General features: G+C 46.4%; 1 protein-coding gene and 1 pseudogene across 2 annotated transcripts; both read right to left on the minus strand.

Annotated features, from left to right (window-relative positions):
* Positions 1-2,110: 2,110 nt before the first annotated feature.
* LOC136508986 (GDP-L-galactose phosphorylase 1-like) lies at positions 2,111-12,097 on the minus strand (annotated as a pseudogene).
* A 2,156-nt stretch (positions 12,098-14,253) lies between these two features.
* LOC136508051 (WPP domain-associated protein-like) lies at positions 14,254-18,329 on the minus strand. Of its 2 annotated transcripts, XM_066502659.1 has the most exons (5): positions 17,868-18,325; positions 15,716-17,151; positions 15,347-15,473; positions 15,088-15,189; positions 14,263-15,005 (listed from the first exon to the last, which is right to left on the minus strand). In XM_066502659.1, the coding sequence occupies exons 1-5, from the start codon at positions 17,886-17,888 to the stop codon at positions 14,925-14,927; spliced, it is 1,767 nt and encodes a 588-aa protein (XP_066358756.1). In that variant the 5' UTR covers positions 17,889-18,325; the 3' UTR covers positions 14,263-14,924. The 2 variants fall into 2 exon arrangements, 1 of the variants encoding a protein (XP_066358756.1); XR_010771838.1 differs by lacking the exon at positions 15,347-15,473 and having other exon boundaries at positions 14,254-15,005; positions 17,868-18,329.
* Between the last annotated feature and the right edge of the window lie 9,265 nt (positions 18,330-27,594).

Below are 27,594 nucleotides of genomic sequence, written 5' to 3' on the forward strand. Positions count from 1 at the left end.
ACATCCCGCAGCTGCGTTCCAGCATCATCAGCATTGGCCAGCTGGATGAGCGCGGTGGCGAGGTTCTGATCAAGGATGGCGTTCTGAGGATCAAAGATCGGGAGCAGCGACTTCTCGCCAAGGTGAAGAGGTCCCTGAACCGGTTGTACCTGCTCGACCTAAAGGTAGAGCAGCCGGTTTGCCTGGCGGTAAGGCACTCCGAGGAACCGTGGATGTGGCATGCCCGCTTCGGACATCTTAGCTTTGACGCGCTTGGTCGGCTGGGGCAGATGGTCCAAGGGCTACCCCACATCAAGCACGGAGGTGAGCTGTGTGACAGCTGCCTGGCCGGGAAGCAGAGGAGGCTACCTTTCCCAAAGGTGGCCAAGTATCGCGCGAAGGAAGCTCTCGAGCTAGTTCACGGCGACCTCTGCGGGCCGATCACGCCTGCTACATGCGGTGGTCGGCGGTACTTCCTCCTACTCGTGGACGATTACAGTCGCTACATGTGGCTGCAACTCCTGACGAGCAAGGACGAAGCGACGGTGGTGATCAAGAAGTTCAAGACGCGTGCGGAGGCTGAGAGCGGCAAGAAGCTCCATGTACTGAGGACTGATCGGGGTGGCGAATTCACTTTGGTGGAGTTTGCTACGTACTGCACGGATCAAGGTGTGGGGCAACATCATACCGCGCCGTACTCGCCATAACAGAATGGCGTGGTGGAGCGACAGAACCAGACAGTGGTCGGCATGGCCCGATCCATGATGAAGGCCAAAGGGATGCCAGCAAAGTTCTGGGGAGAGGCGGTGACCACGGCGGTGTTCATCCTCAACCGCGCTCCAACCAAGGCCCTAACGGGCAAGACGCCGTTCGAAGCTTGGTACGGGAGCAAGCCGAACGTGTCATTCCTCCGGACATTCGGTTGCATCGGCCACGTCAGGAAGACGAAGCTGAACCTCACCAAGCTGGAGGACAGGAGCACACCCATGGTGTTCCTGGGCTACGCGGAGGGTACCAAGGCGTACCGGCTCTATGACCCACGCGGAGACAAGGTGACTGTCTCGCGTGACGTTGTGTTCAATGAGGAGGCGGCTTGGGACTGGAACAGTCCGAGCACGGGGGAAGCAGGAGGCTTCCCCAACACCTTTGTCATCGAGCACTTGGTCATCCACGGCGGTGGAGACGCTGCGGAACAGGTGCCACGCACTCCGGGAGGAGCGCCGAGCACTCCGACGGTAGATTCGAGCACTTCTGGGGCAGTGCCAAGCACTTCAGGAGGGATGCCGAGCACTCCGGGAGGAGTGTCGAGCACTTTTGGAGGGATGCTGAGCACGCTAGGAGTAGATCCAGGAGGTTCTGCAGTGGTGGCGACCACTTCAGGACGGGTGCCGAGCACTCCCGTGGCGGAGCCAAGACGTCTTACTGTGGTCCCGACCACTCCAAGACTGAGGCTAGGCACTCCTATAGTGTGGCCGAACACTGCAGGAGCTATGACGAGCAGTCCAGAAGCAGTGCCGAGCACTTCGGGTGCTATGTAGGGCACTCCAGCGGAAGAAGGAACTCCATCACCCCCGATCGAGTTCACCTCATGTCCAAGTGACATCACTGAGTTCGTGGATGCCTACCACGAAGGTGAGGAGTTGAGGTTCCGTAGGCTGGACGACATCATCGGCGGCACAGGTCCCTCAGGTCTGGCGGGTAGGCTGCTCAACGACGTAGAGCTGCTACTCATCAGTGCAGAGGAACCACCCACGTTCGCGCTAGCCGAGCGCGATGGAAACTGGCGACGGGCGATGCTGGAGGAGATGAAGGCGATCGAGGAAAACGAGACTTGGCAGCTCATCGATCCACCTCCAGGATGCCGTCCGATCAGCCTGAAGTGGGTGTACAAAGTCAAAAGGGACGAGCTCAGCGCCATTGTCAAGTACAAGGCGCGCCTCATCGCCCGATGCTTTGTCCAGCGCGAGGGCATCGACTTCGAGGAGGTCTTTGTGCCAGTAGCGCGCATGGAGTCGGTCCGTTTGCTACTTGCTTTGGCGGCAGCAAAGGACTGGCGCGTCCATCACTTGGACGTTAAATCGCACACAAGTCAGCAGGTGCACAAATGCAAAATTGATCCATGTTAAAAACAGCAAACTTTATTGATCAATCCGAATGTTAAGACATAGTTCCCACACTACGGGGGTGTTTGGTATCACCTCCTAAACTTTAGTCGCTGTCCCATCGGATGTTTGACACATGCATGGAGTATTAAATATAGACTAATTACGAAACTAATTGCACAGCTTGCGACTAATTTGCGAGACGAATCTTTTAAGCCTAATTAGTCCATGATTTGACAAGGTAGTGCTACAGTAATCATGTGCTAATGACAGATTACTTAGGCTTAATAAATTCGTCTCGTGGAGTACTGACGGATTCTGTAATTTGTTTTTTTTATTAGTATCCGAACACTCCATGCGACACCCTCACGTGACACCTCCTAAATTTTAGTCAACGAATCCAAACACCCCCTATATATGGACAACCAGCTAAGCTTATAAAAATGAAGCGGTTCACAGACACCATTTATCATGCAGTAACATTCTGCATGAGCTTACATAACAAGATCATCTGCAATAGCGCAACAAAGATGTTTCAGATCTTCAAAGGTGCTATCCTCAAGTGAAACAGAGCCCATTCTGTTGGAGATTTCAGTCTCAGAAGCATTATCAAAACCAAATTTGGTGTGGTAAACAAAGTAGCCGCCACACTCCCAAGCAGACAGACAGCAGCCAGTAACCAGATTTTTCACCTTATAAACCAAGTATTAGATATTCACGTGTTTCCATTCAATGGTTGCTGAAATAAAATTGTCTAGAAATGGAATGAAAGGTTTAATAGATTTTACCTGCGGAAACAAGAAAACGTTTGTGCCATTGTTGGAAATCAGCAGGCTGTATGCAGTAGCATTGTCATGCAGAGAAAAGGATATTTCACTAAAAACACCGACAAGTGTTTTTAGGTTGGTGCTGGTGAACACAAGAGCTTTTAGGGGGTAGTCAACTGTTTCAGACACAATAATGTCTGATCCAGCCTTTCCTCATATACTGTGAAAGTGGAGGCAGACTCCACTGGTAAAGGGATTGCAAAGTAACATGCCTGCAAGATGAGACAAAACATGACACTGGATTCTCCTCAACCATCTACTGCAAGAAGCCAAACAGGTGATTCTACCATCTAAACAAATCTTACTACAGAGAACTTGTCTACTCAGAGGTAATTTATTATAATAGAATATTAGAACCATTGCTCAAATATATGCCCAATCTGCCTTATGAACTTTACACATGGCCAAAAAGAAGAAGAATAGAAGCAACAAAGGGAATACATTTATTGAGGTACACTGTAACGACTCATTGTGGTATAAACTGCATAACGATGGTTTAATGATAACTGATGAGTTTATACTGCCAAATAGGAGAACAATTAACTCTATAAACATATAGATGAAATAAGTTGGAGATTATAGGAACTGGAAATAGGTAAACATTACCTGAAAAATCATGTGACCTGACACTATAGATGTTCCATTGTCAAAGAAAACCCTGAATGCTGCATTATTTACTTCAGAGGAAATTTTTGTACCCAGTCCAATCATCCTTTTGTCCCAATAGCAAGATAGTTGATTGATTGCACTTGGGACCAAGAAGATATGACCATATTCAACAGGATATGCCTTCAGGGAGAAAAAATGTCCATCAGAAGGGAACAAACAAAATGCAGATACCAACTAGCATGGAGCAAGGAAGGGAAGGCAGATATTTGTAGCAACACTAAACCGTACATTTGCAATCACAAGTAGTCCATCCTTTGGTAGTGATACTGAAGAAACAACCTCAGGTCTATCATTTTCTCCTTGTGAAATGCCCAGAAGCAATCCATCATAACTCTTCATACTATTTGGCTTCAAGCATGCGAAAGACTCAAAGAACTTGTCGTATTCCTTCAGTGAAAATGAATCCCATTTATTGTTCAGCTGATCCACAAAATTTCTTCCACCTGCAATGACCTGTACAGCAGTTCAAATTTGATGATTCCAAACAAACTCAGTGCCACCATATTGTAAATAGGGTCGATGGAGCAGTCATAGTTTTTGACAGGGAAATATAATAGTACCATTTAAATTTCACAATTATCAATGCTCTATAGTATATCACAAACCCCCTGACAGCCAACACACCTTTCCTATCCACCCACAAACTCAACTGCTGGCTTACTACTGTAGCCAATTCTAGGTTTGATAGAGTATAGGATCTCAAATAGGCCATCTAGTCAAGGTTTTGTCCTTAGATGCCAATATATGTGCCTTATTGCTTATACAAATATGTGAACAATTGTGGATAATCTCTCTTAACAGCCACCACCGAAGGCAATGTTTAGTACTGGTCAGTGAGAGATACGACAATTTGAGCAATTGCAAAGCGCAATGACATTACAAGCATAAGCAAGAGAAAGATAATTCCAGCATATGGCGGAGTGAATGTCTGGCAGAGTTGTGGAGATATTACACTGCTACCATGCCACTATGTTGGTGTGGCCACTGGCCAGAACACTGCTATTCTGCACGTGGGGTGGGTGCTGAGGTGAAGAAGATGCTGTACACGCAGAAAGTGTTAACTATCACCACAAGTTAGAAAGTGTCAAGGGCCTCAAACCCCTGACTGGCCGGACCTCGGCTACGTAGCTCGTAGCCGCCGTCCGTCACGCCGGCGAGGTTATGCCCCTTGGCCGTCGGCTTAAGAGAGAAAGAGAGATTAGGGATAACTTCTTCGTTAATCTCAATTGTCCCAGCGTACATGCATATATGGCCCGTGGCCTAACAGATGGAGAAGGCTCTCCTTGATTGTAGGACTAATCCAACAAGGAAGCAACTAATCAGCTAGCTAACTTTCCTCCTAGCCACTCGCCTGCCCTTCCTGCGCCCTGGCTGCTCGCTCGGCCGTTGCTCGCTCGGCCGCCCGGCGCACGTCGCGGGCTCTCCTGCGCCTGGCGTATGTGCGACCGCACATGACATCTCTCCCGCCGTCGAAGACCAGCTCGTCCTCGAGCTGAAAAGCGGGAAAGCGAGCACGGAAGTCGTCGAAGTCCTCCCAGCTCGCAGATGCCGCCGGCTCGTCTTTCCACTGGACCAGCACCTGTCGCACTCCGCGTGCCAGCCGGGCAGCGGTGATCTTGTCAGGCGCCAGCACCACGGCGCCGTTGTGGGTTGGTGGCAGTGCCGGGGGCGTGGCTGGGGGCGTGCCGACGAACTTCTTGAGCACCCCAACGTGGAACACATCATGGAGGCGGGCCCCCTGGGGAAGCTGCAGCCGGACAGCCACGTCGTTGATGACCTCCTCGACGCGGTACGGCCCGACGAAACGTGGCTTGAGCTTGCCGGCGGTGGTACGTGGCAGGGACGCCGCTGGGCGCTGCCGGAGACGAAGGAGTACCCAGTCACCTACTTGGTACGCCACCGGGCGATGATGCTGGTCGTAGACACGCTTCTGGACCGCCTGTGCCTGTTCGAGGCGATAGCGGACGTCGTCGAGGAAGGCTGCGCGGTCCTCCATCTCCTGGGCAACAGCAGCCACGCGCGTCTCGCCGGGCTCATACGAGCGGATGGTCGGCGGGTCACGGCCATAGACCACGCGGAACGGTGTCTCCCGGAGCGACGATTGGAAGGCGGTGTTGTAGGTGTACTCGGCCCACGGGAGCCAACGGAGCCACTGCCGAGGACGGTCGCCGGTGAAGCAGCGGAGGTACATGACGATCACCCTGGTTAGGCGGCCTCCGTCTGGCCATCCGTTTGCGGATGAAATGCCGACGACATGAAGAGCTTGGTGCCGGTGAGGCGCATGAGCTCAGGTCCAGAACGCGGACGTGAACACCGGGTCGCGGTCCGAGACGATGGACTGCAGGAACGCCATGAAGGCGGACGATGTCGGCGAAGAAAGCTTGGGCGACGGTCTCGGCGGTGTAGGGGTGCGCCAGCGGGATGAAGTGGCAGTACTTGCTGAAGCGGTCGACGACGGAGAGGATGACCGTCTTGCCCTGCACCCGTGGCAGCGCCTCAATGAAGTCGATGCCGATGTCGGCCCAAACGCTGGAAGGGATTGGCAGCGGCTGGAGCAGACCGGCCGGACCTCAAGTGGTCTGACTTGTACTTCTGGCATGTGGCGCACGCCTTCACAAATTCCTGCACCAAACGACGCATGTTGGGGAAATGAAAGTCACGCCGTAGACGGTGCAGCGTGCGGTGGACGCCTTCATGGCCGTCGTCGTGGACCGCGGCCAGGATCTCCTGAAGGAGTGGCGATGCGGCTGGGATGTAGAGGCGGCCCTCCAGGGCGACCATGCCTGTCGGTGATGGTCCACGGTGCGGTGCGGGTTTCCGCACGGAGCTCGTCGTGGATGGCGACCAGCGCTGGATCAGTTGCCTGGGCGTGGCGGAGGCGCTCGATGAAGTCGAACCGGGGCGCCGAGATGGCCAGCAGCTCGCCCTCCTCGTTGTCGCGGCGGGAGAGAGCGTCGGCGACGGTGTTCGTGGCGCCCGAGCGGTACTCCACCGTGAAGTCGAAGCCCAGGAGCTTGCCGACCCAGTGGTGCTGCGGTATCGTGGCGAGGCGCTGGTCGAGGAGGTATTTCAGACTGTAGTGGTCCGTCTTGACGAGAAAGCGGCGCCCCCACAGGTAGGGCCTCCAGTGCCGGACCGCCTGAACGAGGCCAATGAGCTCGCGCTCGTAGGCGGCCAGGACGCGGTGACGTGGTGCCACTGGCCGGCTGAAGTAGGCCACCGGGTGTCCCTCCTGGACGAGAACGGCCCCAAAGCCGAACGTCGACGCGTCGCACTCCACGACGAACAGCTTGGCGAAGTCGGGCATGGCGAGGACGGGGGCCGACGTGACCGCCGCCTTGAGTGCCGAGAACGCCGCGGCAGCTGCGTCGTCCCACGAGAAGCCATCCTTCTTGAGAAGCGCAGTCAGGGGCGCGGCCACCGTGCCATAGTTATGCACGAACTTGCGGTAGTACCCCGCGAGCCCGAGGAAGCCACGAACAGCACGGGCGGAGCGAGGAGCCGGCCAGTCACGAATGGCCTGCACCTTGGCCGGATCCATGGCGACGCCCGCAGCGGAGATGATGTGGCCGAGGTAGGCGACGGCGGGGGCACCAAAGGAGCATTTGGTGCGCTTGACGAAGAGCTGGTGGCGGCGGAGCTCGTCGAGGACAGCACGAAGGTGGCGCAGATGATCCGCCCATGTCTTGCTGTAAATCAAAATATCGTCAAAAAATACCAAGACGAAGCGGCGGAGGAACGGCCGGAGTACGTCGTTCATCAAGGCTTGGAATGTGGCCGGCGCGTTGCAGAGTCCGAACGCCATGACCAAGAACTCGTACAGGCCGTCATGCGTGCGGAACGCCGTTTTGTGGACGTCCTCGGACCGCATGCGGACCTGGTGGTACCCCGACCGCAGATCCAGCTTGGAGAAGAATTTGGCGCCGTTGAGCTCGTCCAGCAACTCATCCACCACCGGTATCGGGAAGGCGTCCTTGACCGTCATCGCGTTCAGGGCCCGGTAGTCGACGCAGAAGCGCCATGAACCGTCGGGCTTCTTGACGAGGAGGACCGGCGACGAGAACGGCGAGTCGCTGCGGCGGACGATCCCATGTTCAATCATGGCGGCACATTGCCGCTCCAATTCGTCCTTGTGGGCAGCCGGGTACCGGTAGGGGCGTACGGCTACCGGCTGCGCGTCGGGCTTCAGCAAGATGCGGTGGTCGTGGGCGCGCTTGGGGGGCAGGCCGGTCGGTGTGGCGAAGACCCCCGCAAACGCGTCTAGGAGGGCCTCCAGAAGGGGCTCGCCAGCTGCCAGGGCGCTCAAGGCGGGGCCCTGCCGCGGTGGGCACTGCCAGCCCAAGAGACGGTGCGGCCCTCGCGCTGGAATGACATGCGCCGGTTGGCCAGGTCCCAGACAATGGGCCCCAGCGCTCCGAGCCACTTGGTGCCGAGGACGATGTCGTACCCGGCCAGGGGCATGACGAAGAGGTCCGCCGGGAACGGGTCACCGGCGATGAGCAGTGGCGCGTCGCGGACTGACGCCGGCGCAGGTGATCCTCTCGCCATTGGCGACCATGGCCGTGAGGCGGGGCCGCTGACGGAGAGGCAGTCCGGACCGCCGCGCTGCCTCCTCGGAGATGAAATTGTGGGTGCTGCCGGAGTCGAGGAGGGCGACGAGCGAAGGCAGCCCCCAGCGCCACCGCGAGCTGCATGGTGTCCGCCATGGACACGCCGGCCACGGCCTGCAGCGAGAAGCAGGGAGCCTCCTTGTCCCCCGCTTTAGCGGCGTCGTCGGTGTCGTCGATCTCCACACCGTCGACGAAGAAGATCCGCTTGCAAAACCTGTTATGGCCACGAGATACTTTTCATCACAGTTAAAACATAGGCCAAGGCGACGACGTTCCGCCTGCTCCGCCGTGGAGAGGCGCCGCTGGTTGCCCTCGCGGCGTCCCTGGTCGGCACCCGCCGGTGGCGCGGGCAGCGCCAGCTGCTGGGGCGGCGCGGGAAGAGCCGGGCGAGGCGGCGGCAACGGCAGCAGACCGCGCGCGGCGGGCCGAGCCGGGGCCTGGGCCTGCCTGTCGATCTCCATGAGCTCCACCTGGCGCGCCAAACTCATCGCGTTGGCGAGTGTCTCGGGGTTGTGGATGCGCACCGCGTGACTCAGAGGCGGAAGGAGGCCGCCGGTGTAAAGCTGGACCCGTTGGATCTCGTCAAGCCGGCCGGCGCGGGGAAGGAGTGCTTGGAACCGATTGGAGTACTCCTCCACCGTCCCGGTACGCCGGCACTCCGAGAGCTCGAACAGGGGGGCCGATCGGAGAGGAGGGCCAAACCGCAAATGGAGGAGTTCCTTGAATCGACCCCAGCGCGGCGTGCCTTCATCCTCCTGGAGCTGGATGTACCACAGCTGGGCCACGTCTTCGAGATTGAACGAGGCCATCCAGACCTTCTCTTCCGGCATGGTTCTCTGTTGGTGGAAGTAGGACTCACATCGGTTGATGAAGATCAGCGGATCGGATTTGCCGTCGAAGCGCGGGAAGTCCATCTTCTGGAACCGCGGCGGCCGGTCGTTGTGATGGCTGCCGTCGGTGGGCCCGGCACCCGCCGAGGAAGAGCTCGACTTGTCCTTCAGGGACGCCAGGTCGGCCTTCATGGTCGCCATATCCGCGGACAGGTCCTGGAGCATCTTGGTGAGGTCGGCGATGGCTTGTTCCCCCATGATCGGCTGGGCAGCGGTGGATGCGGTGGAGGAAGACGGGGATGGCGGTGGTGAGGATGGTGGTGCGGCGGCGGTGGATAGGCTGGTGGAGCGGGAGCGAGGCGGCGAAGTTCGCCGGACTCGTGATACCAGGTTGTCAAGGGCCTCAAACCCCTGACTGGCCGGACCTCGGCTACGTAGCTCGTAGCCATCGTCCGTCACGCCGGCGAGGTTATGCCCCTCGGCCGTCGGCTTAAGAGAGAAAGAGAGATTAGGGATAACTTCTTTGTTAATCTCAATTGTCCCAGCGTACATGCATATATGGCCCGTGGCCTAACAGATGGAGAAGGCTCTCCTTGATTGTAGGACTAATCCAACAAGGAAGCAACTAATCAGCTAGCTAACTTTCCTCCTAGCCACTCGCCTGCCCTTCCTGCGCCCTGGCTGCTCGCTCGGCCGTTGCTCGCTCGGCCGCCCGGCGCACGTCGCAGGCTCTCCTGCGCCTGGCGTATGTGCGACCGCACATGACAGAAAGCAACTCGATGTTGCATACTGCAAACTGATGCGAACAAACAGACACCATTTAAGGAGTTCGCTAGACTCTCAACAATGGAAGAAATGAAAAAAAAAAACTTTGATAACCTTAAGTTGGCAAGCAGTAACATCATAGTCCAAGCAGCCCTTCCAAGCAAAATTATCCCACTGGTGCAAAGAAAAAGCATGGATTAAAACATTGTTTTGAGAATTCATAAAATTGTACAACTCCAGAAATTACAAAACCTGAGCAAGAAGGATGGTATCAAGCAAACTTGGGCCATCTTGTTCAAAGCATGCAAGGCTTTCAAGTTTATCATTTCTGTGTTCTGCACCAAATCGATATAGATGTATCTTCACACCTGAAGATGCAAAGAGGAGTTTAAGACTAGCATCACAAAAAAAAACTGAATACATCAGTTATTCTAAATGCAAATACCAGCGAGAATAGCTGATTTGGTTCTACAAAATTGTCTAGGTGTTTTAGTGTTTTATCTAAACCAACCTATTCAAGAATCAACCAGGCACATATTATAAACTGAAACTGTAACATGACTAATCGATGCAACTCATAAAATAGAGAATTTTACTACAGAGAAGAGGAGGCAAAAAACAGAAAATTAGTAATAAAAGAGATAAAAACCATTTGAAAGCAACTACTGCTTACCTTCAGATTGATCCAGATGAGAGTCCTTTCTCAGAAACGAATATTCACCTTCTACCTTGGTGGCCGACACCATAGTTATGATGCTTAGTTTATGCAATACTATCTGAATATCTACAATACTAACAATCCTAATTCAGGCTTCAGCAGCACCACCACCACCAGCAAGGTAGGTCAAATCAGAAAGATGCCCCCCTGCAGATGGGAGGGCACCACGACCACCGTGAAAAGAAGGGGATGCAAGTAGAAACTTAGGAAAGCACTGGGCACATTGTCTTCCCCTTCGTAGTGTAGTATGGGATCCTATCCTTGGAGCCGTGGTTGATCTTCTAAAGCCAGCCCTATTGGACCAGCTATCCACCTTTGCAAGTCCAACTTAGTTTTTCGGGGGCTTCCCAAAGAAGCTTGAATTGTAAAATGCAGTGTCTTTTGCTGGACAATCTGAAAAGGAGCAAGATTCAATGTCGGGTCAAAATCTTAGCAGAAGTCTTGAGAGAGAACATTGTTTGAGGCTGAGAGTAATCTTCCAACATGTTTTATCTATGGAGGACATATATTATGATATGCCTAAACAAAGTGGCAAACACTAGAAATGCTATATCAAATCAATAAGCAAGTATTTTTCTGTTTATAAGTTCACAATTGGTGCTTTGAAGCCTCTGCAAAACCGTATTTCCAGGCCTTGAGCAAACTGAATAATACATATACATTGCTCCTTAAGTAAAGGATGACATGGCGCAGTGACAAACAACAGATGAGCATGTCAGACTGTCTGCACATGACTGATGCCAACAAGTACGACACATTTTCCTGACATTTGAAGTCTTGAACTCTACAGAATGCAATTCTGAATATGCTTTGATGTTATCTAATAATATGATGCCTGCACACATTCTCATTCGCCTGGACTGATAGCATGAGAAAGGGTAGTAAAGATAAACCGTTAACATTTATCACTGCAATGTAACAAGCCGGCTAAAATCAGGAGCTCCCAATTGATCATCAATTCCCGTAACTCGAGAACACAAACGCACACATAATCAGAATTCCGTCCCTAGGAAAACAAATCTCTTGATAAACCCACACAGTTATCAGATCGTTCCATGACGCCCAAAGAACTTTTTTTTTTGCAATGCTCCTCCTAATAAACTCGAGCGATTGAATCAAAGTGAATGAATCAGACTAAACTACAGACGAGAAAATTGCAATTATAGGACACCAAACAATGGGCTTATTGCAATTTTCTCACTACAGACTAGTCCCGCCCACTCGCTGACAGTGCGACAGCGGTCCCGTCCGACGGCCATTCGATCTGGCACCACCATCCAGGCATCCACCCATCGCCAAGAAACAATCTGGCACCACCATCCAGGCATCCAACCACGAACACGTGCAGTCTTTTGCTACCAGGAGACGTGCAGTATATTGCTACGAGGAGAGCGACCGCACGAACTGGGAGATTCCGATAAATCGAAGCGGATCAAAGAGGGGCGGATTGGATGAAGAAATCGGTACCCGGAAGCCAGAAGCGAGGCGGAAGCGTCGCTCGGGCGCGTGGTGTCCGTCCAGGAGGAGATGGAAATGGAGGGGGAGGAGAAACGTGTGGGCGGTGGTGGAGTTGGACTGTTGGAGACTGCAAAAGTGGTGGACTGGCACTCGGCTTCTTTCTTCAACAAGAAAATCATGCCAAAACATGTTTATTTTCCTTTTTACCTTTTTTCTTTATAATTATTATTTATTGGCCTTTTACCAACCCTGGTGACTGGCTTTTGGCAATCGTTATTTTTATTTTGAGAAAAAAAATCAAAAATAAATTATTGTTTTCATTTTATTGCTATAATCTCGTCATATACTTTGTAATTGTTTGCTCATGTATTTATGAGAAAAGCTAAGAGCTAACATTTGAACAGACAAGTCAAAATTATCAATCATTTTGTAAATTTTGGCTAGTAAGAGAAATTTGTATATTTGAGGCCCAAAGAAATAAGTGTCACATTTTGCCAGACTCAACCATTTTTTTTCGGAACTTCAAACACTAGGGCTTCTCTATTTGCAATTCTAGTTATTATATACATTGGTCCTATTTAGTCTTGAGTTTAGCTCCAGATCCAAGCTTTACCTCATATATCTGAAATTTGTATACTATATAACTGCATATCTCACTTTTTGAGGAGCCAAATTTTTTAAGTTTGACCAAACATATAAAAAATTATCAATATTTAGTATGCATAATAAATATTATTAGATTAATCGTGGTAAATATTTTCATAAACTTATTTAGATATATAAATGTTGATATTATTTTCTATAAAGTTAGTCAAACTTCAAAAAGAAATTGATTCCTCGGAAATTGATATGTATGGTTATTTTGAGAAGGAGAGAGTATTTAGTAGATATAAGCAAAATCGTAATCTTTTACCATGGCAGTTCTCCCTTTCATATAAATAGTTACCCATGTAGCTGGTTTGACAACTTTGGATATACAAAGATTTTTGGAACTAGATCAGCATATTACATGCATCATTTTTAAAAAAATAAACTTGACCTTAGGGAAAGTGTCCTTTGAGATATGAGTATTTTATTAAGAATACAGCGAGTGACCTTAGGCAAAAACAGAATCATGAACGGATGAACCCCAGCTATCAAATAGCATAGCGAGCGACCTTTTTTTGTACACATGTTCTCATTACATGCGTAATAGACGAGAACCATTCAACTCGATGTATTGATCTCGGGATGAAATAAAATATTTATTTTCAAAAAGAAAAAAGTGATAACTGTCTGGACCTCAAGTGTGTCGGCGATTCAGACATTGAGAACAAGGCGCCAGGAGTTGGGCCGTCTGTCGCGTAGGAGCCCAGAAGCAGAAGACTGAACAAGCGCTACTACGGCCCAGAGTGGAGCAACAATGCCCTGACGCCTGTAGAATGTGCTCACCGCCTGCGCACGGTTAAAAGGGAAGCCAGCGGCTCTCTCCAAGGAAATCTGACCTCGTCTAGTCTCTATCTCCTCCTCCCCAACTCTGTTCTGTATCGGTTGCTATTGCTATCAATAACTTGATTTATTGATTTGGCGAACTTCTGCCAAATCGTGTGTTGGATTTTAGTTTGAGCGCGCACTCTATCTTTTCTTCAAAGACATGCAAACACATCAATGTTTTCACTCATCTCATACATCATCAGGAGACACTAAGGCCCCGTTCGGCTTACCCAGAAACTGACACGTTCGGCTTCTTTTTTAGCTAGAATAGTGTTTTTCTCTTACAACAATTTAGTCAGAACAGTGTTTTTAGCCAAGTTCAGGGATGTATTCATCAGCCGCCAGCTATATTGCTGTAGCCTCTCTCTGTCTCTGCCTCTCGGTCTGCAGCTGGTGTTGGGTATGCGGCAGGCAGTGGCAGATACAGTGCGGTTGCAGGAACACGATGCCGCATTGGCCGTCGTTGCGTGCGTCTCTTCCTTCTTCCTCCGGCCGGTGAAGCTGAATACATATCATGGATCTTGTGGCTTGGAGCCCAGCAGTGGCCCTGTTCGCTTAGAGTAATCGGGAGAAATTCGTGAGAGCGTGAACAGTGATGTCAGTCGTTGCAGCCGAACGGCGCCACTGCATACTCGCACCACAGTAACCTCCCAATCTTTGCCAATGAATCAGTCAATCAATGTATACATAATATACCCCTAGTCCTAGTCCTCTACATGTGTGTGTGAGATAGAGAGAGAGAGAGAGAGAGAGAGAGTAGTTGATGCAAAGATCAGCAGAAGCAGAAAGCGCAAGCATTTCTGATTTCTAAATTAAAATGTCGGTGAGAGGACGAGTCAGATTTCTAGCTCAAAGTCAGTGTTCCAAGCTAATGTTCATCTGGAACAAGTATAATAATTTTGTTCTTTACTTTCTGGGGAAAAAATGTTAGCATGTCATGCTCAATTGAAAAACCGTAGTCACTTGCAATCTATCAGCCAGGGCATGTTCATGTCAATACCTCCTTCCATCAAACAAAGAATCTTCATGTATATTTTAACTGCAACGAATGGAATGCAACTGTTACAAGTTCATGTTCCCTACCCACCACAACTATACAAGCATACAATACTCCATATGACTAGAAGAAGCTATGCACCTTGAAATAATTATCACCAAAGCATCATGCGACCTAAACCTACAACCATTACATAACACATCTATGTAAAGGTACAGTTGTTGAACCAACCTTTTAAATTTCTAGTTTGAACTCAACTATAACTGCACACTAATACAAATGAAGCTAGCAAGGCTGAAAACTTGTTACTCTACATAATCAACAGTCATGGCTACGTATGTATCCTTCTGATTGTAGTCATCGCTACTTTGACTGCACAAAATACTCTAAGCTAGCAAGTTTCTTTGCTGTAAGTACGCGTAAATATTCTCCCACAGCACATTGTTCTAACTCTTCTTAGGATCTTGCGCAACTGTTTGTATGGACATGAAATCTGTCAGGATTTTCCCATAGTGGCTAGGTGTTCAATGCTTTCTCCTTTCAACACCTTCTGGACAAGCATCAAAATCTCTGTAACCTGGAAGCATAGCAGAAAAGGTTATGTCCTGTTTAAATCTTAATAGCGCGAGTCATGTTCTTTTATGGAGTATTTATCTTACCCCAGGGTAATGCTTCAAAACTGGAGAATAATGATCAAGTGCAATATAGATTTTTCCCAGAACACTTAGAAGAGTGTCAACCTCATCGCCAAGTATATCAACCTGAATTAGGATAAGAAAATAAATCAGATGTCCTCCTTTGGAATTTAATACATCATGAACTTATCATTCTATCTATTTTTTGTGCAGGAGTACTGTGGTTGATGTAGCCTAACAGTAGCAGCTTAATAAAGAAAAAAAACTTTAAAACAAGACTAACCTCTGCTTCTGCTTTCCGAAGATTTGAGCATTTAATCTCAAGTATTTGCTTATACCAGAATTCTTTTTTCCTTAAGACAACAACTTGCTGCACCAGTGGGCTAAACTGACAAACTAGACTAGTCAACCTGCACATATTTTTTTACAAAAGAAAATGAACGTTTGAATAATATACTGAAATACAGAAAATATATGACCAAGTTGCTACTTTGCACAAACATACAGATGACTAAAATACAAGGAGTGTCAGGATGCTCTTGTCAAAACTCAAAAGAGTCAACGAGCCTAACTGAGCACGTGTGGTTCTAGATTAAACAAGCAAGTAAGCAACTACAGAGAAATGTGAAAGGATATAAGTTAACTTACACACCTGGTTTCATTTCTTTTCATAGTTTCTACTAATCTGCTTTCAAAGTCACTATATGTTTTTGACAATTTCTCCATACCGGCAAGATCAAATTCCCCAGTCCATCCCCAATGACTGCCAATACTTTGTGCTGGTGTTTTCTTCATTTCACGGATTGTGGCATCAAGTGAGGCATTCTGTTCCTTGGCTTCCTTCAAAGCAATAGACATAGAAGTTAAGTTTTCAGTCAGCCCAAGTATTTCTTGCTTGCATACTTGGATTTCTTGCATAGCCTCATACAAACACCTTTTCATGGAGTTATATTCACCCTTTGACTCCAATATCAGCAGTTCTTGCTCACACACTTTCTCCTTAAACATCATAAGCTCGTCATTAACCAAGTTGACTTGGTCATGGTGCTGCATAATTGACCCTGCAATTGATACAAGTTGACTATTTTCATACTTGAGCTTTTGTCTATCTTCAAAAATAAAACTTAGCTGGTCTTCTTTTTCATCAAGCAACTCTTTGAGGAAGGATCCCTCCTGATCCATTTCATAAATCTGATTCTCATAATTATCAAAAACTTCCTTGAATACAGACAAATCCACTAAATTGTTCAAGTGCCTCTCAACCTTTAAATCTTCGAGTTCAGCCCTAAGCTTCTCAGAATTGTTTAACAGTTTTGTCTCTGACAGTGAGTACTGGGATGTTGTGCTCTTTGAATCTGATACTTGCAAAGAGAGGTGCTTAACCTCCTGTTTTTTATCAGCCAGCAAACCTCGGAGACGACTATTTTCATGTAGTAGCATACCAATCCTGTCCTTCAATCTGCGCATCTCCTTATTCTCATTACCGTCAAAACAAGAATTCTCTTTCCTTGAGGCTATCTCACCAAGCTTGGAGATGGTCTGGAGCAACTTTGATTTGATGAATTCAAGCTCTCTCTCTTTCTTAAGCGGCAACGAAGCTTTCTCTTTTGCGTGTTCCCTTTTCACCCTGAACAGCTCCTCTGTCTTCTCATGCAGCTCGGACTCGTGCTGCCTTCGCAGCTTTAGCCATTCCATCTTGAGAAAGTTCGTGACTTCTTCGCTGTGCATGTGCTTCAGGAGGGAAAAATCTGGGATCTGAAGCATAACCTCACTTGACTCAGAAGATTTCTCTGTTACAGAAGGCTCACTATCATCTTTCATCTTCACAATGATCATCTGGTCTTCTAGGACACCGTGGGACTGGTGAGGATGATGAGTACCAGGTTCAGAAGCGACTATAACACTCAGAACATTGTGAAGCTCGTCACGCAGCACCGTGACCTCAGAAACCTTTTCTGCCCAATTCCTGTTCAGAGTGCTGATGCAGTTCTGATGCTCCCATAACTTCATCTCAAACTCCTGGCGCAGACCGCAAACGTAGTTCTGAATCAAGATGTCAGAGATCTCCCTCTGCAGCTCATACTCCAACTGTTAAAAAAAGAAACAACCACGTGAGCTAGTCTAACTAACGTGGGACGATTTCCCAAACAAGCAAGGATATAGCAGCGAGTAATGCGAAGTGCAGTCATTCATCCTTCCAAGTTCAAAGAAAATCGCACATAACTGTCCGAAACAACGATTCTCCTACTACGGAAATGACAAGGAAAGTAGCTGCTAGCAGACCTAATAATACATGAAGAAAAAGTTTGCAGAATTGTTGTTCCAAACCGTGTGGAGCTTGCAATAAAAAGGTGAGATTTTTCTACTAAATAAAAACCAAACCACGCCCAACGTCCTACATGCTACAGTAACTTGCCGCCACAAGAAGCAAGAGGCACACACACAAAAATTGTCTCCTCTGTTAAGCAATTGCGACTTCACCTCCGATCCAACACTGACCAGCGGTTACGGTAATTGAGCATCCCCAACCCCAAGCAATGATGTACTACTTATGCTGAAAAATATTATGGACCACGGCCAGCCCATGGAATGGAACCAACCAACGCAAGAACTAAATGGATGAACTGGACCACTTGTACACATATTCCTCTGCTCCTACCGCACCAAATCCAGAAGCAAACCAAAAACTAACAAGACAACGAGAAACGAATTCATCGCTGGCTGCTGCGCTGCACCGTGGTGTGGTGGCCAGGAGGGAGAAGCACTGAAACGGGAGGAGAGGAGAGTTGGCGAACAGAACTCACCGGGTCTGCGGCCGCCTCCATCTCGCCGTCGCCGGACGGGTGGAGGCGCGGGTTACGCGCACGCGCTTCAGCGAGGCCCTCCGCTCCTCTGCTTGCTCCTCCTCCACCACGAGCTAGCGCTCCTCCCCCGCTCCCTCGCTCGCTGTGACAGTGCTTTCGAAGGTCGCGACGGGCGGGAAAACGAAAGGAGGCGCGGCGCGGCGAGATTCAAGGGAAAGGCGAGGCGGCCGAGGCCCGTGTCCTGTAAAGGCGCCCCCTTTTCGGTGGAGCGTCTTGTTGCCTCCCCGCGCCGCTGCTCGATTGCGCAATCATCAAACGCCAAAACGCTGTGGTTGCTGCCTGTGTCTGTGTTTATGCTTAATTGATTGGAATCGGGAAAAGGGAAATCAGCGCCAGGCAACCGCTCCCTTGTCTCTTCGCTCCTGTGTGGGTGTGGCTAGAGGAAAGGGAGCAAGAGACGGACAGGAGGGGTGGTGGTTGCTCTGCAGTCTGCGCTCTGCTTTGGCGTGGGTTCACACGGGGCCACGGACGGGGGGCAGAGACAGGTAGGAAGACGGCGACGCTGACAGGGAAGCGTCGCCTCGGGACGGCGCCCGGTTGGTTCTTGGTTGGAAGCCGCAGCGATTTGTCCGGGATGCCACGGCGTTTGTTGCTGTCCTTGTCGTCGTCTCCTCTTTCTACCGGCGGTCGGTCACTGGCTCACTGGTCTGCTCCGCTCCACTCACGCGGTCACGGGTGCCCCGCTTCACTGCTTCGGGGATCGTGCTCAACGGGACAAGAAAAATATATTTTCCCCACGTTTCAATTCAAACTTCTTTTCCATATATATATATATATATATATATATATATATATATATATATATATATATATATATATATATATATATATATAGGGAGAGGCTATTCAGTAGCCGGCTACAAAATAAGTTATTCTGTAGCCACCTCCATTTACTATAATTTTATATACTAATTTACCATAATATAAATACATATTTACGATAGTTGGGTTACTATAACACATGGGGATATTTACCATAACGTTATATTAAACCACTTAGTAAGGAGTTACTATAATCTCGTAAAATAACATAGTAATTATCGTAACTCAAAGTGGCTACAGAATAAGTTATTCTGTAGCCAGCTACAGGATAGTAGTTCTATATATATATATATATATATATATATATATATATATATATATATATATATATATATATATATATATATTGGGACGTGGATTGTTTTATATACTACTTCCTATGCTTCGAAAAATAGTATTTCGACGAGAAGGTCAAATTTCATATTTATTGCCAATAATTACTCGAATCGTATATGGATGTCTACTGCATAAAAATTGTATCATTTCACATTGGACATCATATCATAATCTTAATGAGGCCTTTAACGGAGCCCGTGTTTAATCCCCACGAGATGTCGTAGGTAAAAAGGAGGTCCTTAAAATTTTCAAAATAATCCGGAATATATGGCCTTTAATTTGATATGCTCTAATTACCATTGGCTATAATAATCATTAGATCTATTCTACTCCCTCCATTTCATTTCATAATAAGTCGTTTTGACTTTTCTAATAAGTAGCTTTTGTTACACAACTAGATATACATTATGTCTAGATACATATCAAAATCTATGTATCTAAAAAAACTAAAATAACTTATAATTTAGAATAAATAAAGTTTTTTTTTCTAAAAAAATAACCCACTTATATTATTACGAATAATACATAAAAGTAACCCCTAAAATTGCATTTAGACTACCCATAGTTGTCGTTATGAAATATAATTCAAAATAAATCTCTAAATCTACATACAAATCACCCACATATTCTATTATGAAAAATAATGCAAAATAACAACTAAATTATTGAACTCTGCCATTATAAAAAATAATCTAAAATAACTCTAAAAATTGCTTTTAATACCCACATTTGTCAATATAAAGGATCTTATAAATTAACCGCTTTAATTTGTACCGAAATCACTTATCTCAACCAAAATATCTCTCGAAGTCTATATTTAAATACAAATATGTCCAAAACTTGTACGGCCGAGGTTTCACTGTATTCTTAGCACCTTGTGTTATACAAGTCATAAAAGAGAACCATCTCTTCTACTCCCTCCGGTCCAGTTTATAAAACGTAGTCTACATACTACGATCTTCTAAATTATACTTTGATCATCCATTTATTTTATATTATATTGTTTGCGATTATCAGATAGTATATGTGATTACAATCTAATAATATCAAATTTTTATTATAATAATTAGAAATGGTTGATCAAATTATTAGTCAAAGGTTATAAAGTTTGACTCTTGACTCAGGTAAAATGTCTTATAAACTGGATCGGAGAGAGTAATTAAAATTATGAATGCACTAAAACTACACACGAACGATCAATCGATACGGATTTAAGTATACAGCCATATAGTACGGCGAGTCGTACTGTTAGGTGTTACTGTATAATTCAAGGACTCAGTACTTCTCGGATACACAGAAATAAATGGGAATCCAGTGCCCAACAGCCGTAGCATACGACACCGTGTGTGCGGGGTCAGTGCAATTGACGGCTCCTCCTCTAACTTAACTACTCATATGCAAGGCTGTAGCTAATGACCTAATTAATCGCTGCACATGTTATGATCAATGAGAGAGTTTCTTATTTGACACTAGTCCATCAACCCGTGCTCTCACACGAGTTAGAATTTTAAGAGATATATTGTTTAATACAACTGACTAATAAAGAATTGTTTATATTAAATTGTATGTTTTCTCTTTGTTTATTTTCTACAAATTAGACATAATAGATACTTCGTAGGAGTAGTCTATATCTAATTATCATAAATTTATTAATTACTTTTTTTCAAAGGACTGATTTATATGTTTTTCATCTCATCCATATTCGTATTTTTACTTTGGATGGCACCTATGTATATTTTAAATATGCAATTAGTTTGAAATCTTGCCATTAACTATGGCGGCCCTTGCTTCATCATAAATCTTATGAAGTCGTGAATCTAAATTTTGTTTTTTCAAATTTTATTTTTATTGACTGCTATAGATTTTGTTTTCCTCAAGTTGAAAGTCTTGTGCTTATTATTAACTCTCCTTTTTGCATTTTTTAAGAGTAAGGATGTTAGCTCCCTAGAAATCAATTTGCAGTTGCAGTTGTAGGGCCGTGCATAAAACCCTCTTATTTCCATAGACTCAAGTAGAGGCTGGCAGGCTACTGTGAAAACTGCCTCTATAAATATATTTTGACTGTGTGTAAAAATCATTTGTGGTAGCGTGAGGATGAATAAACTTGCTTCTGTGTACATCTTTGACCATTCCTAAAGCTAAGCTGTGTTATTGGATATACGTTTTTGTTGGATGTCATCAGGGAATAAAAGGGCAAATCCTTTGCCCTGTGTAGGGATGAAAATGGTACTAATATTTTCTGACCGTATTCGAGATCGAATTCGTTTAGAGGTGTTTAGATCCGTCTGTATCCGAGTTCGGATATTCAACATCCGATACCGTATTCGTATCCGAATACTCAAATCGCATATTTATGATGTCGATATCCAATCGTATCCTATCTGGTATGGTTGACACTATCCATATTCGAATCCGAATCCAGGTAGAAATATGAAAACAAATACAATATCAGTGATATCTGTCCGTATCCAATTCGTTTTCATCCCTACCTATGTGGCCTCTTCGTATTCCATCATTTGTATGATTGCTACCTAAATGTACGACATTTTGTCTATTTGCTTTATGGGTGCCTACAATTCAGCTTTCACTTTTTTTATTCTATTGAGTTTAGTTGTGTGGTACCATCTATTTTTGGGACCCAATGCAACGAGCGTAGCTGTGTAATTCAGTTTTTGTGTGTAAATCTATCTCGTTATATGACCGATTACCAAAACGCATACCGCTTTTTTGTTGTTTGATTTACGTTACCAAATGTCACCGTAGCGTTATCATGGCATTATACTAGGTGACATTTGTCGGTTAAACTATTCTCTGACCTGTCTAACATGGAGTATTTTTAGCGTATTCACTCCATGTTTGATGTCTGTTACGGGCATTACCAAATGTTCACTTGTTCAACAAACTAAACATTTTGTGTGTTAGACTGTTCTCTAACCTGTGTCCTCCTTCCCTAGATCGCGTACCTTGCAAAGTGATGCATGCATGAAGAGCCCAGGATGACAGCATGAGGCCTATGATGAGATCTGTAGTGGTTGCTCTCATGGCGCTCTCATCCTAACCATCACTACCAGAAAACTGATTTCGTGATGGTGGTGAATTCTGGTGAGAGTTAAGGCTAAACTCTCATGAAATTATTGTTGGGAACACGACGTGACAAAACACAGTTCCTTATTCCCCAACGAATCCGTTTCGCTAACCAGTTCTCACTACGCCAGATTTGCACATCAGTGCCGACATCATCACTGTCGGATTTGTGAGAACCGGCAGTGATATACCTTCACTGCCGGTTATGAACTTGAAAATGAAAAAATATTTGGGGCTGGGCTAAAATCGGCAGTGAAGGTCTACATCACTGCCGGTTTGTGGCTTGAACCGACAGTGTTTTGGCGGCCACTCATTACTGCCGGTTTAAGCCAAGAGCCGATAGTGATTGGGCTCTATCACTGTCGGTTCTAGCCAAGAGCCGACGGTGATAAGCCTACAACACAAAAAGGTTGCAGCCGTCCTCTCCTTCCTCCTCTCTTCCATCCCAAGAACTGAGGCGCGCGTTTGGACCCTTCCCTCTATTGTTGCGGCTGCTCTTCACCATGAAGCTCATGCTTGGATTTTGAAGAATGGCTTGATCTTTTTGCTTTAAGGTTAGTAACAAACATCCACTCCTTTAATTTTGTTGCTTAATTAGCTTCGTTTTGATGGCTACATTGCTTGATTCTCATTCTAATTCTTTCTCCATTCTAGAGAGCACTTTTCCAATTGGACATTTGTGCAAGGCTTAAATTGTGGTGAATCCATCATCCAAATGGTTGGTGTCTATGAACACATTTAAATTCCTAGCTAATTATTCCATGGTGGTCAAGATCATCATTGTTAGTATGTGATGCTATAATTAGTTCTTAGAAGTAGAGTGAAATAGATGTTCTTCATTATTGCGCAATAATTGTTTTTTTACTACGATTTTCAATTTATAGGGCCGGGGCTACCAATTTCAATTTTTTAATAATTAGTGTACAATAATATTTTTCAAAAATGGTACTTTCGAGCTACAATTGTTGTTCATGAAGCTTGATTTCTTATTAATTCTTTGTAATTATTGTCTTAATATTTTTGTGCAGAGATGGATCGAGAGTGGATGCATCTATCCCGAATGGACAAGCGGTACATGCATGGCGTTAGCCAGTTTATCACCGATGCCAAAGTCCATGCTGGGAATGAGAACCCTGTCTTCTGCCCATGCAAAGATTGCAAGAATCATAGGAACTTTCATCAAATTGAGTATATACGATCGCGCTTGATTACCAAGGGGTTCATGCCAAACTATACGATATGGACTATGCATGGTGAGGTTGGTGTGAACGTTCTATAGGAAAACGATGATGATATGAACATGCTTGACGTAGCCATCCACGATGTTGATGCGGAACCCGGTGTCAATACGAAACCTATGGCCATAGTTAATAATGTGCTTAGGAACACGCTAGCTGACGACACCAAGAATAACGATGGCATTTCTCAGCTGCTACGTAATGTAGAGACCGGATGTCTTAGTGAAAGATACCTGAGAAAGCTAGAGAAAATGAGACAAGATGGCAAAACACCATTGTATAGGAATTGTCCAATGAGCAAACTGGAAGCCGACATCATGCTGTTAGAGTTCAAATCGACAAACGGATTGAGTGATAAAGGCTTCGATCAGTTGTTAGGTATAAAAAGGAAAATGCTCCCAGAAAAAATGAGTTGCCAGAAAAGACATACTTGGCCAAGCAAATGATCTGCCCCATCGGCCTCGAGGTTGAAAAAATCCACGCGTGTTCCAATGATTGCATATTGTACCGTGGAGAAAAATACAAAGACTTGGACAAGTGCCCTAAGTGTGAAGCTCCATGGTATAAGGAAGGGCCGTTAGATGAGGGTACCAAGACCAGAGGAGGTCCCATAAAGGTCATTTGGTATTTCCCTGTAGCTCCCCGGGTGCATAGGCTGTTTGCATGTACAAAGTCAGCCAAGCTATTACGCTGACATGGCGAAGAGCGTAAGAAAGATACAATGATGAGGCACCCCATCGATGGGCATGACTGGAGGACTATCAATACTATGTTCTATAAGGACATCGGTGGAGAGGTAAGACACCTTTGATTTGCTTTGAGCACAGATGGGATGAATCCTTTCGACCAGGTTAGAAGTAATCATAGAACCTGGCCAGTGATGCTCTGTATATACAACCTTCCACCTTGGGTCTGTATGAAGCGGTCGTACATCCAGATGCCACTACTGATCCAAGGGCCAAGACAACCTGGGAATGACATCGATGTGTTTCTAGAACCAATGATCGATGAACTAGTGGAGATGTTTGAAAAGGGTGTGCTGGATGTTTGGGACGAGTACAAAAAGGAGCATGTCACGATCAAGGGAGTACTTATCGCTACAATCACCGACCTGCCAGGTCGAGGTTCATTGTCCGGAGAGAAGACAAAAGGCTATACTGGATGTGTTGAGTGCTTGGACAACACTGATATGGTAAATCTGCCAAATAACTCAAAGATGGTTTATATGGGACACCGTAGGTTCCTACCTAAGGATCACCCTTACCGTAGGAACAAAAAAGATTTCAACGGTACTATTGAGAAATGTTTAGCTCCAAAATATCGAGACGGGCCTGCGATACTTTGAGAACTCAACAAACTAGAGGTTGTCCTTGGGAAGGGGGACAATGCAGTAGCAGCGCCTAATGAGAGCATTTGGAAGAAAAAAACGGTTTTCTGGAAACTACCTTACTGGCCATTTCTGAGTGTACGCCACTGTCTTGATCCCATGCACATCACTAAAAATGTGTGCGCTAACACTCTTAACACCTTGATGGACACCGGGGTGACATCGAAGGATTCACTAGCCACACGCCTAGACATGCAACACTTGGGAATCAGAAAGGAGCTGCATCCCGTGGAGCTAGAGAATGGCTAGTTCAAACTTCCGATTGCGTCATGGACATTGAAGAAGGAAGAAAAGCGTGCGCTTATTTCTTTCTTCAATGAACTCAAAGTCCCGATGGGCTACTGTACGAACTCGAAGAGACTAGTGAACATGAGAGAACTCATATTCAACTATGGCCCTATGAAGGCCCATGACTGTCATGTCATTATGACTCAGCTGCTCCATGTTGCCCTGCGTGGTATCCTCCTCCCAAAGGTCCGCGCCCCAATCATAAAGCTTTGCTCGTTCTTCAACGCGATCTCAAAAAAGGTCATTGATGTGTCCATGCTAGAGCAGCTGCAGCGGGACAAAGCCAAAACTCTTATTAGACTTGAGATGCATTTCCCGCTGACTTACTTTGATATCTCATTGCATCTGCTCATTCATCTTGTTGACCAAATTAGAGCCCTTGGCCCAATGTACCAGCATCAGATGTTCCCTTTCGAAAGATTGATGAAAGTTTTTAGGAGGTATGTTAGGAATAGATTTAGACCAGAAGGGGGCATGGTTGAAGGATGGTCAACAGAGGAGGCCATTGAGTTCTGCACATATTATCTGGACATCAAAAAGGTCGGAGTTCTAGAATCTCATCACGATGGAAGACTACGTGGCAAAGGAACGATTGGGGAGAAATTTGTTATAGTAGACGACCCTGTTTCTTTCAGACAGGCATAGTTTGCTATTCTTCAGCAAGCCAAGGGTGTGATGCCATACATTGACGAGCACAGGCAATCGCTGCAAACTCTATATCTGAGCAGGTCGCAGGCTTGGCTAGATAAAAAACATAAGGAGGAATTTATCAACTAGTTGCGACGTCACTTGCTTGGAATAAAATTGGGTAATCAACTGGATGCCTTAGCCAAGGGACCTTCGAGTACATATCTTAAGTACCAAGGGTTTGAGATCAATGGATTCACATTTTACACAAAAAATAAGATGGAAAGAACACATACCAAAATTATGGTGTTCATTTTGATGCGCACGACGAAAATGGCAAAGTGCAGGCGACATACTATGGTATCATAGAGGAGATATGAGAGCTAGCCTATGGTCCGTTGAAGGCAGCTCTTTTTCGCTGCCAGTGAGTCTAGCTTGAGGAAATCAACACTGACAGCGAAGGGTTCACTACCGTTGATCTCACTAAGACCGCATACAGAGATGACCCCTTCGTCCTTACAAGAGATGTTATGCAAGTCTTCTATGCAAGGGACAACAAGACAAAAGGAAGGCTAAAAGTAGTCCTAGAAGGGAAAAGAAAGATTGTCGGTGTCGATAGAGTGATGGACGAAGAAGACTACATGGGCTATCAGGAAATGCCTCCATTCGAGATGAACGTACCCTTACCTATCATTCAAGAGGGTGACAAACCTGCTTACGTACGACTTGATCACAATGAGGCCCTCATTGTTGATGCACCTAAAGATAGTTAGATTATTGTTAACTATGTAATCATTATGCACATAATCGTGAAGGATGTTTGATCCTGATGAAACTCTCATCTCCTCTCTCCTCCTCATTAATACTCTGCCAACTCAGCAAATATGCCGACGTATCATTTCTAAACTTTACTCTCTGAATTTAAACACCAGCTAAATATAAATATAAATATATATGTCTAGACTTCCGATAGAAGGACATTAGGGCAGCCATTCTTTTCCGAGCTACTACTAGTAGTGAGGGATTCATAGCTCCTCGGCGCCACTGGTCCCCAACCAGTTTGTAGTCCCTGCTCGTAATACTCGAAGGAGCCCAGCCCACAGTCGGCATTGAGCAAAGGTGTAGTAGCTCCATTCCTCCTCCAACCTTCATTGATCATTGATGTATGTGCTCCTAGAGATGTGAATGGGAATGCCTGTGGCTTGTGTGTTGACTGTTGAGTGATCCATTTATTTGATGCGTGTACTATTCTAGTCTCCAGATCAGGCCGAGATGAAGAGGAGCGCTAAGAAGGCCACGAAGAAAGAAGGTGCACAGAGAAAATTCATTTAATAATTTATAAAATTGAAACAAAAAAATTATAGAATTACAACCGGCAGTGACGAGCTATTTCCCAAAGTAAATTAATAATTTATAAAATAGAACAAAAAAATTTAGGCCACCTGGGACTCTAACACGGGTCTCGGGGGCTAAGTTGAGGGGTCTTAATTGTTGCGCCAGCAGGAGGAGTTCGAAAGAAAATGAAAAGTTATCCTACTTAACATCTAACTGCTACACCACATCACTACCAGTTTGGGGAATGACTCGGCAGTGACGTACCCAATCACTATCGGTTTACAATCAAAACCGATAGTGATGAGCTATTTTCCAAAGTAAATTAATAATTTATAAAATAGAACAAAAAAATTTGGGTCGCTTGGGACTCGAACACAGGTCTCGGGAGCTAAGTTGAGGGGTCTTAACCGTTGCGCCAGTAGGAGGAGTTCGAAAGAAAACAAAAAGTTATCCTACTTAACACCTAACTTAACACCTAATCACTGCCGGTTTGGGGAATGACCCGGTAGTGATGTACCCCATCACTGTCGGTTTACAATCAAAATCGGCA

Source organism: Miscanthus floridulus, chromosome 15 (genome assembly GCF_019320115.1).
Source record: "Miscanthus floridulus cultivar M001 chromosome 15, ASM1932011v1, whole genome shotgun sequence".
In the NCBI taxonomy this organism is placed as follows: domain Eukaryota; kingdom Viridiplantae; phylum Streptophyta; class Magnoliopsida; order Poales; family Poaceae; genus Miscanthus; species Miscanthus floridulus.

Coding starts and splice junctions, on each gene's coding strand:
- LOC136508051 (XM_066502659.1), bottom strand. CDS start 17,888: ATGGAGGCGGCCGCAGACCCG. Junction 15,190..15,346: donor TTCGGAAAGCAGAAGCAGAG/GTTAGTCTTGTT, acceptor ATCCTAATTCAG/GTTGATATACTTGGCGATGA. Junction 15,006..15,087: donor TTTTGAAGCATTACCCTGGG/GTAAGATAAATA, acceptor CTATGCTTCCAG/GTTACAGAGATTTTGATGCT.